This window comes from Diorhabda sublineata, chromosome 5 (assembly GCF_026230105.1).
Source record: "Diorhabda sublineata isolate icDioSubl1.1 chromosome 5, icDioSubl1.1, whole genome shotgun sequence".
In the NCBI taxonomy this organism is placed as follows: Eukaryota; Metazoa; Arthropoda; class Insecta; order Coleoptera; family Chrysomelidae; genus Diorhabda; species Diorhabda sublineata.
Genome location: NC_079478.1, coordinates 31,791,777 through 31,811,287, shown reverse-complemented (window position 1 = coordinate 31,811,287; position 19,511 = coordinate 31,791,777). Strand labels below are relative to the sequence as shown.

The following is a 19,511-nucleotide window of genomic DNA, read 5'->3' as shown; positions in this document are numbered from 1 at the left end:
ATTGAACTTTTATTTATAAAGTAATGCTGTTTTATATATAAATTTAGAGAAAGTTAAAAATCAGTTAGTCAATAAGTCAGCCAATCAAAGCGATATTCAATATATTATTTTTAACGGTATTTTAGGAAAGATACGATAGGTTTTGGATTTTCGTTATGATATGGTATATAATCAACTCTCATTAACAGGAAGACAAAGATATAAAGATGTAATATACATAAATGATTCTCTTTCTTTCTCTCCTTCTAAAATCCTATCCTACTAACTTACATGCGCGCAATTAGCAAGTCAACTATATATCTAATATCTCTATGCTTGAATTACCCAAAAGTCCCCTAATTTCGTTAGAGTTTGGAGGGCGAAGAAAACTAACAGAACGAAAACAATGATGTTTATTTTTATAATTTCAATTTCATGTCCAATTCAAAAAATATTATAAATGAAGACGATAGACGTGGTGAAAAAAAATCCATTTGATCAGAAATAAAGACACTCTAATACTTATTTTGTTTCTTTGTACGGTTGTTGATGAGTTTGAGTTTTTTTTTCAGTAGAAACACGAAAGACTTAGTTTTTAACTTGAATTACTACAATTACAAAAGTATGAAGTTTCAGCTATTACCGGTGAATCTAAAACCTGAAGCATCCATTTTCAATTACTTTCCTCTAGTCTCTACTGAAATAATAAGTGATATCGATTGCTCACTTTTACATTTACTGAGAAACGTTATTTGAATAAATTATATCTTGAATCATACCAAGAGTGCTGAAATGATTCTATAAATAATTTTGTTGAAGAATATTTTATTATTCATGGTGATAGGTCAGTTAACTTGAACCTAAAACGTTTAGATCACAGAGAGGATTCAGGAAACAGATATTAATGATGTGAATCAATGAGATTCATTCATCGAAGGTATGGAACAATTTTTTTTACAAATGAGAAGAATTATTTACAGTGATAATTCATGAAACCAAGCCAGTATTTATATATTAATAATTTCATCCGTTCTTACTGTAGGAAAGTATTCTGATATAGAATTTCCTTGCATACTTACTGATAATTAATTCATAATAATAATATGAACACATTAAACTCTAGCTAGTTAAAAAAAGGTTTTTGAATTATGCCACGTTTTATTTTTTTTTTTTATATATAAAAGACTCTAGTTAACAATTTATCAGAAGAAGTACTCCTGAAACTTTCTCACTGTTTTTTGCCGTTTCTACGAAATATGGGATTTTTGAAATGGTTAGAAGAATTTATAGGAAGATGGAAGTTAGTAACCACAGTCAAGTAATTGAGAATTTTCCAATAAATATTCATCGTGTTATGGAGAATTTTATTGTACTAACATACTAACACCACCTATTTTTGTGCGATCTACGGTTAGAACCAGAGGAACAGATAAATGTTGAATAAGGATATTGAAAAAAGTATTTCTCCGATTTGCTGGTTTGTTCAAATTGCTCATGCAATGTGAAACACCTAGCAGTACTCTCTAACTTCGAAATTTTATCTGGTTAGGTCATCAAAATAAATGACTTTCGAACACCATATGAAAACAAAAAGATCAGTTATCAGCAGAGTTTTGATCTGGTTGGAAAACCTGAAAATAATGTTTCTACGTGCATACACAAAATGTTTTAAAACAATTAGAAGATTATATTCTACGAGATCGTTGGTTTTATCTCCATCGTGTTTTCAAAATCTAAATTTCAGTTTTCACACTCAAGTATGCAATTTCCATTCATGAAATTCCATACTATATCATAAGTTTAATTTTAATTTCCTGAATTTTTCTAATATTGTTAGGATTGTTCATAATATCCACCAAAAATCATTAAGTTGTAAATCAAACTTTTTCATACCACTTGAGAGAAATTCGATCATAATTACGAAACGTCGTGAGGTTAAAACCATCGGTGTCCGTTTCCTTTAATGACCAAAATGCTCATTTGGACAAATTGACTAAAAATTCTTCCATCTTGTACACAGCACTGAAAAGAAAATTACGACGAGGTAACCTAACCACAAATACATTCACAAGAACGAGAATCTATTAAATTTTATGGGAAACCTTCCGTAAATAATTGCACAAGCTAATTTCACCTTTGCAAAGCATAAAAGGAAATTGACATCATTAGAAAGACAGAAAATATTTATCTTGCGATGTAATTACCACCATAATCTGACAAAATTTCGTTAGCAAAATAAAAAAAATTGCTTTCCATAACAGACATGCCATGCCACAAACCAAAACTTATTATTATATCGCAAAAGGTAAGGTTGCTATCGAGAAAGAGCAATACTTACATTAGAATGATCTTCACTACATTACAAATAAGATTTTGAAAATATCTGCTTCTATGCTAATAACTTTACACCATTGCATTCTTGTTGACTCAGGACTTCAAAAAATATTTAATCGGCTGTCTTCTAATAGACTTTTTATAATCTGATTCAATGGCTTTTAAGGATATTATAAGTTGAAACCTGTATAAAGTAACTGTCACCCTTGAAGTGAACGCGACGTTCAGAAATTGTGATCTAAATCTCGTTCTGAGCAAGGATCCGCAATCAGTGATCTACCTGAACCTGTGTTATGGTTCCCGAACAGTCCTAAGGTGTATGAATGTTTACTTTGTCACTAAATTTCCCAGTAGTAATGAAACCAAAAACTACTGATATTTTAGATGATGACTTTATTTTCAATTAATGAAACTATAGATGTCGCGAATTTATCAATTTTTCTACATTCTTTCTCAGTTATTATTACAATTAGTGATGGAATCAGTTAGTTTAATACATATGTTCATTTGAATGTGTATAGTAAGGAATTGTTATCTGAGGACAAAACGAAAAGAATAATTATTGCTGCATCATGATACTTGCTACATAATGTATTCAAATCTAACTATCACGTTTCCAATTAAGATATTAATCAATATCAATCTTCTCATTTATTGATGTATGATAAACTAATTCTTCTGTAATTTATTCGCATTCTTCCGTAAGAATATGTTGACTTTCAAGGTAAACGATATCCGAAGCAACGATCAACTTGGTTTAGTTTCTGGATAGTGAAAGTTTTTTTTCCGGACTCACTCTATGTTCATTTTTTTTGAGGTTGGTTTCCATCTATTCCAGTTTTCTTGCAAACACAGTTCAATACCTTTTTTGTACCATATCACAAGTGTTAAAATTTCCACTTTGTATTCACTCTACCTTCGATTTACGGTATATGTCGTAATAATACCAATATCATTCTTATCAAATCATTTGCGATAAATGATAATTTCTTAAGGTGTTATAGCAAGTTTGAATGCTGCAAGATTAGAGATTTGGTGGATAACGAGGCTGAGGTAACCCAGAAAACTTTCTGGAAACCAGCTTTGCACATTGCACCCGCAGTTGATATTTAGTTTGTCTGCTATGATTCGAAATGCTAACCGACGATCCTTTTAGATTAGGGTGCGTACACGCTGCGCGTTCGTCTTAATACGGGACTCGAACGATCTCAATCCTCACGTTTTTTATTGCTCTTTTCCACAAACCTCTTCCAACATTTTATGAGAACGAAACATTCAATCATAGCTCATCTTTAAACACTTATTTTACCATAAGTTTCAGTCGCCGAATCCCGCACCAACTTTAATCGCGGCCCGTTGGTGGAGATTCCGATTCTCCATTATTGTGAAAAGTACCTCACATGGTTAAAACAGAAAACCGAGATAGAAATAATGATCGCACGCAGCTGGGAAGAGTATCTATGAAAATAGGAGGGTTTCTCATTATTGGGTAGAAGTTTCATTGTTCCAAATTTACCACAAGGGCGGTAGAAAATTATTCACATTACTTAATTGTCACACCTCGTACTTTATAGTAACAGAAAACGATATTGGAAATGGAATTCATTTGATTAAAAAGCTATATCGGTTTTGTTTGTGCAAATTATGAAAGTTTAGTTGTCGAAATTTCCTAAAATTATTTGTTTCCAATGTCGCCAACAGCTTTCCCTCCAGGCCCACCCACAAAGAAATAATGTTTTGAGTTTACTGTTATGTTTAATATATAAAGTTGTTATTTATACATACAAACTCGTATATATCATTTTCTAAATTATTCCTATAAGAATGTTTATTATTATTCATTTTAATTGAGCTGCTGGGTTATAAATTGAAAATAAAGAAACCAATAAACTTTAAGGTTCATCCAGTTTATAAATTAACTAGATTTTGTTAGGAGTATATTTAAAACCTTTTGAGGAAACACTCATTTCATTTTGATATACGATATATTATCATATCGTGTTTGTCGTACGTCCTGGATTATATTAATAATTAATAAACAAGTTCCATCAAACTTTTCTAAACAATTATCGACATGAGTTTTTTGATGAAGATATACATTGTATTAATAAATTACGTATCATGATAATTTTGTATTATTCGTTTTTAGAGACCCAAAGTATGCTAAAACTTACTTAGTTTGTCATACATATATATACTAAATTTTCCGCGCCAATAAATTCTCCTTCGAGGAAAAGAATTCCATCGGGAAAACCTACCTATATAATATATAGAGAAGTTGGAAATATTAAGTTCTAGTTCACCTTCGTTAACTTTTTTATCGTAACGTGTGTCATACACTGTAATTGGTGTTAATTTTGTGAAAAAATTGTTCAATATAAACAACTAGAGAGAAATATTTTCTTAGAAGCTGCACTGCTTCAGAATTATTGTGCGTAACCCACGTGGATGTTTACCATGTTAAAAAAGCATGAATTAAACATTAATTGAAAGTGAAATTATTATTTCAAGTTGACTAAAGGATAATTGTATAACTTGTTTTTCAACTTTTCGGTTATAAAACCAAATGAAAAGTGTAGTATTATTAGCTTACTAAAGTTTGAATGTTTAGTACTATAAAAATCTAGTATGGATGATAGAAAAAATTATTGGTTACATCCATGAGCGCATACAATAATCGTCGATTGACTACACGAAATTTACATATAGTTTTGTTGATATATTATCTTGATATTAGGTCGCTTTTGATCAAAATTTTGTTTAAAAGTTTGAAATCTTGACGTTTCGATCTTCTTCTGGTTTTATAAAAGTATATTTTGATAATATATCAACAAAATTATATAAAAAGGGATTAAGAAGTAAAAAAATGAGAAAACTATACATACAAACCAAACATAAACATAAACTTAGCTCCGTTAGAATTAACTTCGACCTTGTTAGAGAGACTTTCGCTTCGCTACCTAATGGATAAGTCAATCCTTGATACTTGTACCCAAAACGTCTCGCTGGGATATGGAAAGTAGAGACTTGGTTTTCCTGAAGAAAGCTACCAATTATAACGAGTAGAATGAGATTAATTGCACGCTGTTAAATAATTGCGAAGGTTGTGAAAGAAAGGTAAGCTGGAATTATCTGGGCCAGGCGTCGGTCAGTGAGGAAACGACGAAATATTATTTTATTCAGGAATTTTTAAGGAAAAACGGTCGGAAAATAAAAAATATGACGGGAGGGTTACACAAAATACTGTCTTTATGACTTGATTTTATCTATAGTAAAGATTTCATGAGTAGAGGGACTTTTTTACTTTTTTATTATTCCAACTCGACCTTAATTCCCATTTCATCTTCTTGTTATTGTTCCTCGTCGTCCCCCTAGCATGCTGATCTTCAACCACAATAATTATTCGATACTTTGTATATCCATCTATCCATTCCCTGATGTTTCTCAACCAGGAGATTTCTGTTACTCCTACAAACCCGTAGCACTATATTTTTGTCTTCATTTAGTAAATAACCAATCAATATACCTCATCATTCACAACAACCTTGCCTCATCTAGTCTATAAGAATTTAATGTCATTCATAATCTACCCAATGAGAATTAACAACGATTTCTGTATCATCAATCTTAATATTGCTATCAAGCTTCAATTTGAATATTGATTTTTAGAATAGATGTTTTCCTCCATCTATTTTGATCATGGCTGCTTCCTGCCAGTTCTCTATTCCTATTCTTTCTAAATCTTCTGTACATGCTTCTATTTATTTTTTCCGTAGATGCCTTCTTTTCCTTATCACTAATTCTCCCTTAACAAAGTTATTTTCACCATTCTGGTTATATGCCTCATCTAACGGAGTTTTTTTGCTCTGATCACATATCCCATATCAGCTTGACTATACAGTACTTTGATCTCTGCGATCGTTCTTCTTCTCCATTTGTTTTGCTTTCGCATTTCTCCGAAAATCTTCCTCGGTACCTCTCTCTTCCCTTTGTTTATTTTGTGTTCTACTTTTTTGTTCATGATCCAACACTCACTGCCATACAGCACCGTTGGTTGTATAACTGTATTGTAAATGCGTAACTTGGTGGATCTTGAAATATCTTGTGATCTTCATAATCCTCCTAGCCTAACCTAACCGTTTTGTTCCCTCTCCCCAGTCTTTTGTCGACTTCACTGGTTTCATCTTCTTCGTTTTTTACTCTAACTCCCAAGTATTCGAACTCCTGGACTTTATCAAATCTTTACTCCTTGTTTTGATCTGTCGTCACTTTCAATTGGTTACAGCTATTCAGATCCCTCCCCATCTCCATATATTTGGACTTATGTTCATTTAAGCGCAGTCTATATTCTTATGCTTTCTTTTCAAAGATTAAGATAATTTTTTGTAGATCCTTTTTCGTTCTACTTATAAGTACCACATCATTTGCGTAGACAAGGATTTGTGTTTTGTTATTGTAAATCATCTCCTGGTTTCGGATGCCACTACTTATCGGGATCATTTTTAATACAAGGTTGAGCAACACTTCTGATAGTGGGTCTCCTTCCTTTAAACCTCTTTTTTTCCAAACTTTTTTGATAGGTTTCCTTCGACAGCTACTTCATACTCGGTATTAATCAATGTCATTTTTACCTTAGGTATTCCGAGTGCTGCTAGAGTATGAAGTGAATGTTTTCTACTTATTGGATAATACGCCTGCTTGAAATTTACAAAAAGAAGCTTCAGGTTTAATTCTTGGTCATAGCTATAGTTCTGGATTGCTTTCGGCATGAAAATTCGATAAGTAGTTGACTTCTCCGCTAAGTATTTGCCTAATCTATTTCTTATGATTCTGACTACGACTTCCAACAGAGTTATACCCCTATAATTCACTAACTGTCATATCCCTCTTCTTATGTATTGGGTAAATAATTGCCATCTATCAATATAGTAATTTTTATTATTGTTATATCATCATACATAGTTTTTATATATTACTAGACCATAATTTCAGTCTCTGACGTTGAATATATACGTATTAGAAAGCTCGGAAATATATTAAAGATAGTAGACGTTGGTACTTGATTTTGCCACAATCCCACTATGAAAACGCTCATAATCTACATGGCAAATATCTCGTTCCAATTCATTTATTCATGCTCATATACCTTGTGATTGGTTCCGTTTATTTCGTAGTCAGAAAGTAATCAAACATATCACGTTTTCTTATGGTACCGGATAATAAAACAAATTAAATTACCTAGTAAAAAATATTGATGTTATGATGTGGGAAATTATATTGTAGTAAATTCATATTAGCTTGAAATGCGTGATTACAAGAGGTATTATATTTTTATGCTTTTATGCAACTTCGGCGTATTTTCATTCGGAATACATCTTTTGTTTGATTCACGTCCACGACAATGGTTTTTTTTTTATCTTGAGAATATTCGAGTCTAAAATCACTCATAGCCGCTACGCTACGCTTACATTACCGTCAAGTTTATCCGGTTTCCGGGCATTTTTTTAATCAACGGTAACGATAGCAAAAAAGTCTTCGGTTCATTACGATCGAGCGTATCAACAAATAAAACCTTGATTAATGTGAACCGTTTCGAAAAAGTCCATGAAAGCATTCATTAGTGCAAGCAGTAAAATACAACTTTAACATAAAAATTATCATTATTTCGATATCAACTTTCAATTACTCCACTGAATGTATTCTAAACACACATCACGTAGAATTGTGACAACAAAACTAACATGTGTATAAATCGATTTAATAGTAAATGTAGTTTGAATAGGTTGAAAATACTTATAAATATTATACAATGATAGTGAAGTCCTCTTCACCCGCTCATCTTTAAAACAGTGAAATTTGTAAACTGGACATTAAGGGTTGTAAACTTTCCTTGTTGTGATGATTCCTTGAAGGAAGGATATTTGAAGTAACAAGCTGTTATTTTTGCAACTCCAAAAAAAAAGTAGAGATGTGACAGATTGAATCGATTGAAACAAAAATTTATAGCTTCTAGTTATGTTTTTTTGAGCTTTCTACTTTGATATTTTTTCAGCTTTTGATCGAATATATAACTGTTTCAAAAGATTTTGCAGTTTTTATACATTTCATAAGTTGTAGAATTGTTTCTACCCGAAAGTTTGATTGCTTTAAGACGCGGAATGTTTTGTTTTTAAGGTGACAAGGTACTAGTTTCAATGATTTTTGTTGGTCAAAACGACCTGACAGATCACAGCTCCTTGTTACTCTACTACGATGGTGTCCTGTTCAATTTTGATCATTCGGCCTCCTCATCGGCTCTTTTTGATACTTACAAATTTTTTGGTAGTCTGCTCACTGGTCTAAGTATGCATGGTTCCTGTTTTTTGATCATTTTTCCCCTCCAATCAAAGTTATGATCACAAGTGTAATTAATATTGAAACTTGACTTCCATTCAATATCTATAGATAGAAACAAAATTTGTACAATGGAATGTTTTTTATATTTTTGTGTCGCTTTTATTGGCCAGTATGATATTCCAAATTCAATTATTTCATCTGTAATCGAAGAAATGGGGAGGCACTTCCAAAGCATAAGTTTGATTCCATATTTGGTTCAAATATAATAATTCTACTGATACTTAAAATCGTCAGTATACAAGTAAATTTTCAAATTACATCTCTTCCAAAATAAACCATTACAGAAACAACACAACAAACAAGTCAACTGTTTATCAAAAAACGAATGTTCTTACGAGAATTGTGGATGTGATACTCGTTTTTCCATTTTTATTCTAAATGAAGAAGAACAATGTTTTGATAGGGTTCTCTTTATCACGCGACTGTTCTCGGTAGCATTTATATAATACACTAGAAGCCATCGTTTATGCTGCTGATTTTCTGATTAGATGACATCTTACACCATTTAAATAAGGAATCCTGAGCACTTCTCGATGAGAAGAGTGATGCAGAAATTTCTAGAACTATTTTTCTCCAGGAGAAAGTTTTTTATGTTCTTTTTCCTTCAATTCCGGTTATAGTTTCTATGAAATCTGATTTTTCTAGCATCGTCAACCATGCTGTTGCTTGTATTTGAATGATGATGATGATTTGTTGAAATTATGAAGACAATATTTAATTGATAATTTGTTTATTGATATATATTTCTAATGATTGAACTAAGACGTACTTTACGACCAGCTTCACTTAGTGAGATGGCCTTCTATAGCTAATGGTAGGAGATGCAATCGCCACTTGTTATATATCACAAAAATTTTGTACACATGTATTTTAATAATAAGCAATTGCCCAGTTATACATCGGGGACAGCGGTAGAGAAGGCGAAGAAAGACTCGAATTAGATCTTTTCTTGCTTAGGTTAGAAAGGGTTTACCCGAGGCAGCGAAAACACACACGCGCACACACAATAAGATGTCCAGACCAAGAGGACGAGAGTGTATAACCAACAGGCTAGCTATTAACAAAAAGATAAGATTTCCCAGAATATCCTATAGAACTCAGAGAAGAGGAAGGAGTCTACGCGCGAAACTGCATCCATGCAGTTGCTTAGAGGAACGGGACTTCTCACGCGAAAGTATGTGTGGGCATTTGAATTATATTGCTAGGTGCACTTAGATATGACAGTTTTTTTTCAAATTCACCAGTTCATATTTGAGTTTTAGAGCTGAATATTCTATTTTTTCAAACTAAATAAGTATAAAAAATTGTCTATTGAATTAAAATTTACAGATTCGATTCTAATTTCAATGAGAAAAACAAAATATATTCAAATTTGAAATATGAAAACCCACTATTTGGATAATATTACAAGATGGAATCTAATTTGGAGAGTATCTAACGTATAGATTGTAAAATCATTAATATTGATTCATACTGCCGAAGAACATGCAAAGAGATTTAATTTGGGAACTCAATGATGCAATTTCAAAATCAATTATTCCCAAATAATGATAGAACATCTGCTCTATAATTTCACAGGTATGTGTTGATAAATATACTTGGTGTACTCTAAGTCGTCCAATAATTCTACTTTACAAATCAAAGCGTATCATTACGGCCAAATGTGGCGTTGAGGAAACCTCACATTCTTTAGTATAAGCTGCGTTTCACTAAACAATGAGTTAGGGATTGTTCTAAATCTAAACTCACAAAGTCGCTTCTATCTTCGACGAAGAATTAGGCTCAGATAGGATTCAAATCAAATAGAGAAACCCGTATCTACATATTTCATTATTGAGAAGTATTACAAAATACGGGTAATATATGTACTCAAATGACAATTGCCTTTTGTTCCCTCAAAATTTATTTTAAACTTTTTTCTACGTACAATATGATAAGGAGTTCATAATGGTTAACTGGAATATATAGCAACGATATTTACGAACTGCATGATTTATTAATTCGTTATTAGCTTGTAGATTTCCAAAGCTCGTATCATAAAGTTTTTTACACAACGATAGTTTCATGTCAAAGCAACATGCTGCTTGATTTTAATTTCCCTAATTTTTATTCCGGAAATTGTGGCGGTCGAATGAATTTCATATTCAAATATTTACCCATTACTACATATAGGAGCCACTACACACGGTGCAATTCCAACATTTATCAATTCATATAAATTTACAGAAAACCTCATTGCAATCGCAATAACTGCTAAACAACCGAAAGAGTTCACATTATACTTTCACGAGGAGTTTGTTGCAATAAAACTCAACAGAAGTAATCACAACTAAGGAAACTTTTTCGCGATAAACAAGGTACTAAATAATTGAAAGTTGCTGTATTACTCTTATACTTAGAATTCCTGCTTCCATTTATTAGATCAGGAATAACATTGCGTTATTTACTCGTAGTATTATTTGAAATATTTTTTTTATAATTAACAGTTCCCTTCATCTCTCCCATTTTTAGTTCTTGTATAACGTATTCTGCTTAGAGTGTGATGCTTATAGGTAATTACATTTGCCAATCCTGAGATCATCTTCTAAAAATTATTAAATATATATGATAAGTACAAGGTACACCCTAAAAATATCATAATCAATTTTAGAGTGAAAAATACAAATTATTGATCTCATTTTCGCAATAAACGCGTAATTAATAACATAATATACGTTTCGTCTTCAACAAATTTCACATTTTCTGGTTTCCTGTCATACAAAGGTAGCATTTTATGCATATAAGAATGCGTTTTACAATATGGAAGGCAAAGCATCATGTGATTGATTAGAATAGTTTCTCCAATATAGAATGATCAGAGATCAAGATTTATATGAAGAGAAGTCTGGTATATGAAGATCAAGTTTGAGATGATGTTACAATATTTATTGTTTACTGGATAAGATGGCTGCTTAGCATAAACTAACTCAAACAACATTTTATTATGTCAGGTTTAAAAGCTATTTTATTTCATAATCAAAATTAATTTCTAACATTCTCAGTAGTTTCTGGTGTCAATTTTGGATTATTGGAAACCTGTACTGGAAGAAAAACTGATGCAATGTTCATGTTCATTTGTGCCAGATTGACTATGATCGTTTAGCTTTTGAGCCTAGTTCTACAAAGTATTATTATTTAGTTATTTCAATAAAACGTTTGTCCGTCTCTGTCCAATTAGTTTTTAAGAATCAAAACTTTTGAGAAAGCTATGAACTAAGATGATCAAAGTTGCGTATTCTCAACAGTTTAGATTAGTTGCAGCTTGCAGGGTGCAGTATGCAATCTATTGAGAATTCTAGTGGATTTTAAAGGGCCGCGTAAACATCGAAAATTTGGTCTTTTAACAGTTAATGAACAAACATTAATATTTAATTGTTTGACTAAAAAAAGAAATTAACTATCTACTAAAAAAAGTAGTACGCCTATGGTTTACGAATGCTTCATCATCTTATTACTCTCTCTTTCATAAAAAATAGACTATAAAAACCATCATAATCCCAGTCTTGCATAGGAAAAGGACATTTTAACCACAAAGTATAATCAAAAAATTGAAGAGAAATCAAATTTCTCAGTCCAAAATGGATTGTGTCATTTTTCGTTTTGTTTCTAGCATTATTTTTAACAGAATTACCTGAAATGATTTGCGATATATAGAAAAAAAATTTTTTTCTTCACTAGTATTTCTTGTATCATTAATCCTAAGAAAATTATTGCATGAAAACAGCTGGAATTTATCTCAAGGATCATACACAGAATTGTTAATATCTTCGGAAAATTTCCCAATATTTTCATATTCTATACCAACTCACTACATATAGATATTCGAGTTTTAATAATAACTATCAATAACAAGGGAGTTAATGTATTCAAATGTATTTCAGATTTTTTCTGATATATTCACTATTCAATTTAATAAAAAATATTTTTAAAGCGATTTGAATAAACGTGAAGAACCTTCCTTTATGATCTAAGAAAAAACCTCACGATGTGCATATACGTGTATAGCCGATGTTACTTTTTATTCAGTTTGAAATATTATGTTCGACTTTAGGTTTTTCAAATTATTTTGTGACGTACTTATATAACAAAAATATATTTAATAATATTACCGTGTTTTTGGAGTCACTTCTTCTATTAGTTTGATGTTTCAAATTAATCATAATTTTGTACCGATTACAATATAGTAATTTGATAATTTAGTCTCATTTTCCCTATCACCTACGTCAGATTCAATTATTTCCTTTCGATTGTGTGTATTGACGAACTTGCTTGCTATATAGGTGACATGAATAATACAATCACTCAATAAACAATAACATGACTTTAACTTACAGAAATATATCAAATTGTTAATCTGAGTTGGTCATCGACCGTAGACAAAATGAAATCAATACAGTTAAACATGCTGTCTTTTATCTATGTCTTGGACAAGATTACGTAGTAGCATTCGGGTCCGTAGATGGTACATGAACAAAAAGTAGATTATAATCAAGGTTCCATATAACATTGAAGCATTAGATGGAATTATTAGATTGATGAATAATTTATAACATATATATTCTAGGTATATGATTCAAAGAATCATAAAATAAAAATTACTACTCGAACCAAATGGTTTTCCTCTCGGTTAGGTATAAAAAATCACATATCTGGGAATGATTTTGACTCGCAATTAAATTGGAAGGAACATATTAAGGACCTTGTCAGAATGAACTAAACCTATTCAAAGTTCTCTCAAAAAAAGAGTGGGGATATGATCAAAAAACTTTACTCTCAATCTACAGGCATGTCATAAGATCTAGGATCGTTTATGTGTCCATCGCGTATGCCTCTGCTAAAAAACATATTCTAAAATATTTAGATCCATAGCCAATTAAGTATTCATTTCAATAATCAAACCTACAAAAAACAGTAATTATAACGGACTTCTCAAATGCCTTGGGCTTCTTAAAAATAATCTATACCAAAAAGCCTCTTGAACTACAAATCAAGATTCAATTGCATCTAATACAAAACAAGAACATAAATGTTTTGTTGGTGCGTTCTTCTCAAGGAATACAAAGAAATGAAGATGCTGACAAACAAGCAAAAGACTCTACGGTTTGCAGTGATGTACATGTAATGCATAATGCGGTATATATTGACGTGAAAGCATATATCAAAATTAATTTTCAGTGGCAATCTGAGTGGAAAAGCATTTCAAAAACTAAAAAACTAGAACACATAAAGGAAAGTGTTGAACAGTGGTCGCGAATATGCAGTAATCGCCCAAAAACAAGTCATAGTAAGAGTAAGTGAGAGTATCTGTCACAAGAAACAAGCTTTTGTAGTTTATCAAAAATCATAGTTGCGAAAAAAATTCTTGTCACTGTTCTGTGTGATGATACAATACACAAATACATTTGTGAACCAAAAATTGCTTATTTTCTCCATATTGGTTAGACAAGTCCTTTTTTTATGACAAGTGCATTTCTTATATGTTGGAAATAAGAAAAAGAGTTCATAATTCAGTTGGAGAGATCCGTAGGCCTGACATAATTCGCATATTTCAAAACCACAATATTTCACGCAGAATGATTTACCATGCTATAACCAAATTTGAAGAAGAAATGCCGTGTCTGAAACCCAGTAGAAAGTAAAAAGAATAGGAAAAGGCAGAGTAAAGGTTTCCGTAAGAAAATTAGCGCCTGGATATCATACTTTAAAGAGTACTGTAGCACAGGAATTAGCAAGAATATGTCAAAATTACTGAAAATTACGAGTGTCTTAAATATAAGAATACCAAGATGCTGTCGCCACTAAAGCGGATACATTTTCAATTAAGAGTGAGTTATTATTATGGACCATGAAAAATAGATTTGCCAATTCGAAAATCGTAGGAAACGAAGGCTTTTTCACGAAAAATATAGGAGAGTGTCCTAATAATATAAAATATGAAGAAAAAGCAGAATTTTCTTCCAATATTCTGATCTCCTGTGCGAGTTAGATAAGATGGTTATCCAGACCGTATATATGTTATTTAAGAGGGGAAACTGTAGATACTGGAAGGTTAAGGAAAAACCCAAAGAAGACCGAAATTCTCACGCTCACGTGTGTGTTTATGATTTTTTATATAAATTTCACGTTGAAGATGATAACAGATTTTGGGTGTTTTTATTTTTTTCCAGTATGCAAGAGTAGCCAAAACTTTATCTCGCAAAATGTAGGATAAAGTGAGGCAAACTAAAAAAAATGAGGAATTTTTACGGCGTAGAATGTTCATATAAATATCCTAAATAGATGTTGAAATTATCAAAGATCTGTTCGCAGAAAATTAGGACTAGGTTGATACAGGCTCCTCTATAACAAGTTTCAAATTCATTGTAGCGACTATAGTCGCTTCTTCTTTCTTAGAAAAGTACGTTTTTGGTGTTTTGTTGTAGCAAATCGAAACGTGGAATGTTATTTTCAGGAAGACAACACCTTAATACCTACCTAAAATATATGTACTTTCTTTGGAAACAAGGTGTGAAATGCATTCTCTGTATTATGGCTGTCTGTAGAATTCGACTTTACCCTTGATGAAAGGTGAAAGATGTGGGAAATGTATCGTCTGTTATTTTTTCATCGCGGTAACTCAACCAAATAGTTTCAGATGTTAACTTCAAGCCGTAGTATCAAATATTTGTAGTAACATAACTGAAATATTCGGTTTATGTTAAGGAACGTTATAAGTTTATTTTGATAAAGACTGAAGTTAAGTCGAAACGTGAATTTTTTATCAATCTTACAAAAATTATTGAAAAAAACTTATTTTGAAACAGAAGAGACCTAAAATCGAGAACATTTAGAAACATAAACATATTGAAAGGCCTAAAAAATAAGAAATTTATTCGAAAATATAGTTGACTATTTTTTTCATTTGCTGTATTTCTTAAAATAATTAGTGGTTTGTGAAAAACGTCTTTATTTTATTAATTGGAATTTGGAAATAATGAAAACTGTGTACAAAGCTATACATTGCACAAAAATGAAGGAAAATAATATCTCTCACAAGCTTTCTATAATTGGAGATAATGTATATAAGTTTCAGTTCAAGCTCTAAGAGATTGAACTATGTTGTAGAAATTCCTCGTAGATGACGCTAGTACTAGATACAGAAGTTCTACCTTGTTCTGGAGCGTCGCTAAATCGTATATAAGGCCTGAGATCACAGTGGGATTGAAGTTGAACATTGCAGGTACTTGGTGAGCGATAGAAGGCAATCCGAGCGATTGTTAAAGTATTATAATGATCGGGTAGACGAAGCAAACATACTGGGTTCACATATAACTTTAGTACATTTCAAATTGCTAAATTTCAGCAGAATATCTCTGAACCTAATTGAGACATAAAAAAACTTTGAACTAGTTATTCCAGACACATTTTATTCCTTTTATACTATAGACTCCAAAATTTCCTGATTAGTTTCATTTTGATATAAAGCAATCGGTAGAAAGTTAATAAATTTTCAGTATTTTTCCAATGTTTTGTTAGCTAGATATGATGTAGAAGTAGTTTTCCATGAGTTTGCCTAGCCATTTCTGGGAATGTGGAATTTTAGCTTATTATTAAACCAGCTAAGCAGAAGTTTGATAATTTCCTTACATGATTAGATTGAAGCTTCAATTACAACCAACACTATGTATATCGAATAAAATAAAATTTACTTTGTATATATGTTACTGAGGATATCGGAATTTATCTGTTTAAATTTATAGATTGGGATATAGTTTGAAATTTAACGAAAAATTTGTGCTTTGAAAAAATGTTGAACAAATTTTTTGATAAGATCAATAAAAATAGAATATTTCGTTCTATTTTGAATGAATTATGGAATTAGCATATTGTATGGCATCAAACAGATATTTTGAGAATATATTAATACTAATCAATTTAAAATTTTCAATGTAACGCTAAAGTTTTCTACGGGACGCTCCATAAGAATATTATTCATGTAATTTATTCACGAAACTAATTTTCTAGAATTTGACCATTAAATTTCACAACAACATTTAGATAAACCAACTCAATTTTGTAAAATAATTACGTGCGTCTTTTATAAAAGAGTTCTAAATTACTATTTCGTTTGACACAACTTTCCAATCTTAATATTTTTCCTTAGTATTTATTATGTATACTAGAATTTGGAAACAATAATATTGTCCTTAAGAGGAACTTACTTGGTTTATCCAATTCACTTTGACTCGGTCCTTCGTCAAAATTAAAACTCATGACGATATGGGAAAAAACAACGAAAAAAGCGGCAGTCAGAAGCATCATCCTCACGGAAAATTGTACTTCACATAAACAACAATCACCATTTTCATTTATCACAACACTCTACACACAAAAATTGTTGTAAAAATCTCAAATACATTCTAGTCACGTTAATTTTAAATATTCAGTCAAAACCTGAAACACTATAAAATTCAGTAATCCTGATTTATTTGAAGCTATTAAAAAATAGGGGAAGGGGTTAAAGGTAGTTTTATATGTCCTGCATGTTCCATTGAATTGGTTAAATTCGGCCGCGTGCGGTATTTGAAATATCCGCTTTCTCCACGTGTTGGTGCGCACAGTGTAGATGCTAGCGACATACTAAATGTGCTAGCTACCACCGCCAACTTCGATTGCGCTGTTACCTTGTAGATTTTAGCGGTTCGCGCCTACAGATCCGAAGTGTGCCGTGGTCCACGGAAACAGCATCTTGACTTTTGGTCTGGGGTGGATTTCTCGTATGGTGATAAGTATGCGTTTTTCTTTCGTTTTTCGATGATATATGCTTTTTGAAATTGAATACATCGTCTGCCAGGAGCGACAAAAAAATACAACGAAGATTATGGAAACAACGAATTTCATTATTTTCGATGATTGAAAATAGAGTGGAATATTCTATTTTATGTTTTATAAAAAGTTGCATATCAACATAAACAGTTATAGGAATAATTGGGTTTGCAATGCACATCTGCATTGTCGTCGGTGATCAGTATGATTATTTATTAGAGATTTATTGATACAAAGTTTCCTATTAATTCTGTTTCTAGCAATATTTAATCATATTTTAACATGTCAAAACTGAATATTATTCCATAGGACTTATTTAAAACTATTCTTTTAATTGTTATTTTTCTGTTCTGTATTTAGTATTCAAGTTTTCGTTACAATTTTGAAAAGGTCTATAATAACCTGAAATAAAATTGACTATCCATTTTCACCCACTGTATATTTATTTTTATCGTCACCTGTTCGTTCAGTGACCAAAGTTTTGCATCAAAACTATACTATTCTGAAAGATACACAACTGTGTTTGAATGTATCATAGTACTGAACTAAACAATAATTACATTGGGGTTGATCCTGTAAACAAGTTATTTAGTTTTTTTGACTCATTGTACAATTATATGATTGTTACCGAAATGAATTAAATTATATTTACTCAAGAGTTATTTTGCCATTTACTTGTTTGTTCTATTATATTCTTGATTCTTACAAAAATATTTCTAATAAATTTCGAAGGATTTAGATCATGTTTCTAGATGGTAATTTCTTCTTGTTTTTATTTTCAAGAGTATAGATTAACCTGGTGAACGGTTGGTGATACTATTAGTTGTTCTAGCGAATTTAGCGCCGTTTCTGGGTTCTTTTAATTTTCATTGCTGTACCGTACCTGTCTCACTCTATCCTCGTGTGAATGAATGGACTTTATTTCAATTTTTTTGATGATTGACAACTACAATTGACCTCTTGTTACAAAATTTGGTTGGTGGAAACGGTTCCGAAAAGAGTGTAAAAATTGCGATGTGAAATGAAGATCAACGAGACTCCCAGGTGATCAGTTGTCCCTTGTTGTCCTTTCATATCTTTAAGTTTAAGAGATATGCCCCCATTTAGTGCTTCGAAATGAACAACCAAAGAGGTAATAGTAATAGTGATCCCATTAGAATGTTTTTTTTTGGCTTCTCTACCATATTCCTTCTTTTTACTCAACACCTGTTGAAATGGGTTATCATTTTAACTATTTTACAGGATCCTGCCGGACGGTTTGTTTCACCCTTACCAGAAAGTTTGTTTCGCCCTTACTAGAAGATTTTTTTCACCTTTATTACATGTCCGAGTCCGTTTCTTCACTTTAATGTTTGCTGAGACCCACAAATTTTGATGTTTCGATTCTTGTGCTGATTCCCTTCCGATCTGAATTTCAAGGTTGATTCGGGAATCTGAAACTCATCATCATGGGAGAATTATCTAAGGTCAGATTATCTGAGAGAGTCAGATAATCAGTATTATGTATCTATCATCGTGATTTTTTTTAAATGTATATTAACACATATTCAACAATAGGCTTTGGTACCTATAAGTGAAATTCTATTTGAAATGTTTAGAAAATGATCAGATTTTATTTACATTTTTTTGGTAATCGTTCTGGATACCGTTCCAGATAATCACTTGTGTTTCTTTGTCATTTAATCACCACTGTATATAATTGTACATAATCACTATTATTGCTCATTTATGGCGATTTTTTACTCTTATTTCATAATTTGTGTTTCAAATTATTCAGACGTTAGTGAATTCCATGGCATCAAAAATTTAGTGGCGCTCAAGGCAAGTTTTCAATTTTAATTATTTGAACCACAACCCAGACGAAAAGCTGTCGTTCGCTTTTAAGCAAAAACAAAAATAATTGCCACATTATTTCGGAAAATATTGTTCAGCTTTTTTCAGATTAAATAATAGCTTGA

The 19,511-nt window shown here is 31.5% G+C and overlaps 1 protein-coding gene across 2 annotated transcripts in view; it reads right to left on the bottom strand.

The window, feature by feature from the left end:
• LOC130444303 (nephrin) overlaps positions 1–17,369 on the bottom strand; it is a 539,064-nt gene extending 521,695 nt beyond the window's left edge. The window contains exon 1 of one of the 2 annotated variants that reach the window (XM_056779378.1): positions 16,950–17,369. In XM_056779378.1, coding sequence (XP_056635356.1) covers positions 16,950–17,049 — 100 coding nt within the window. In that variant the 5' untranslated portion in view covers positions 17,050–17,369. The remainder of the gene's footprint in view (positions 1–16,949) is intronic. The other variant, XM_056779379.1, reaches the window with a different exon arrangement.
• Between the last annotated feature and the right edge of the window lie 2,142 nt (positions 17,370–19,511).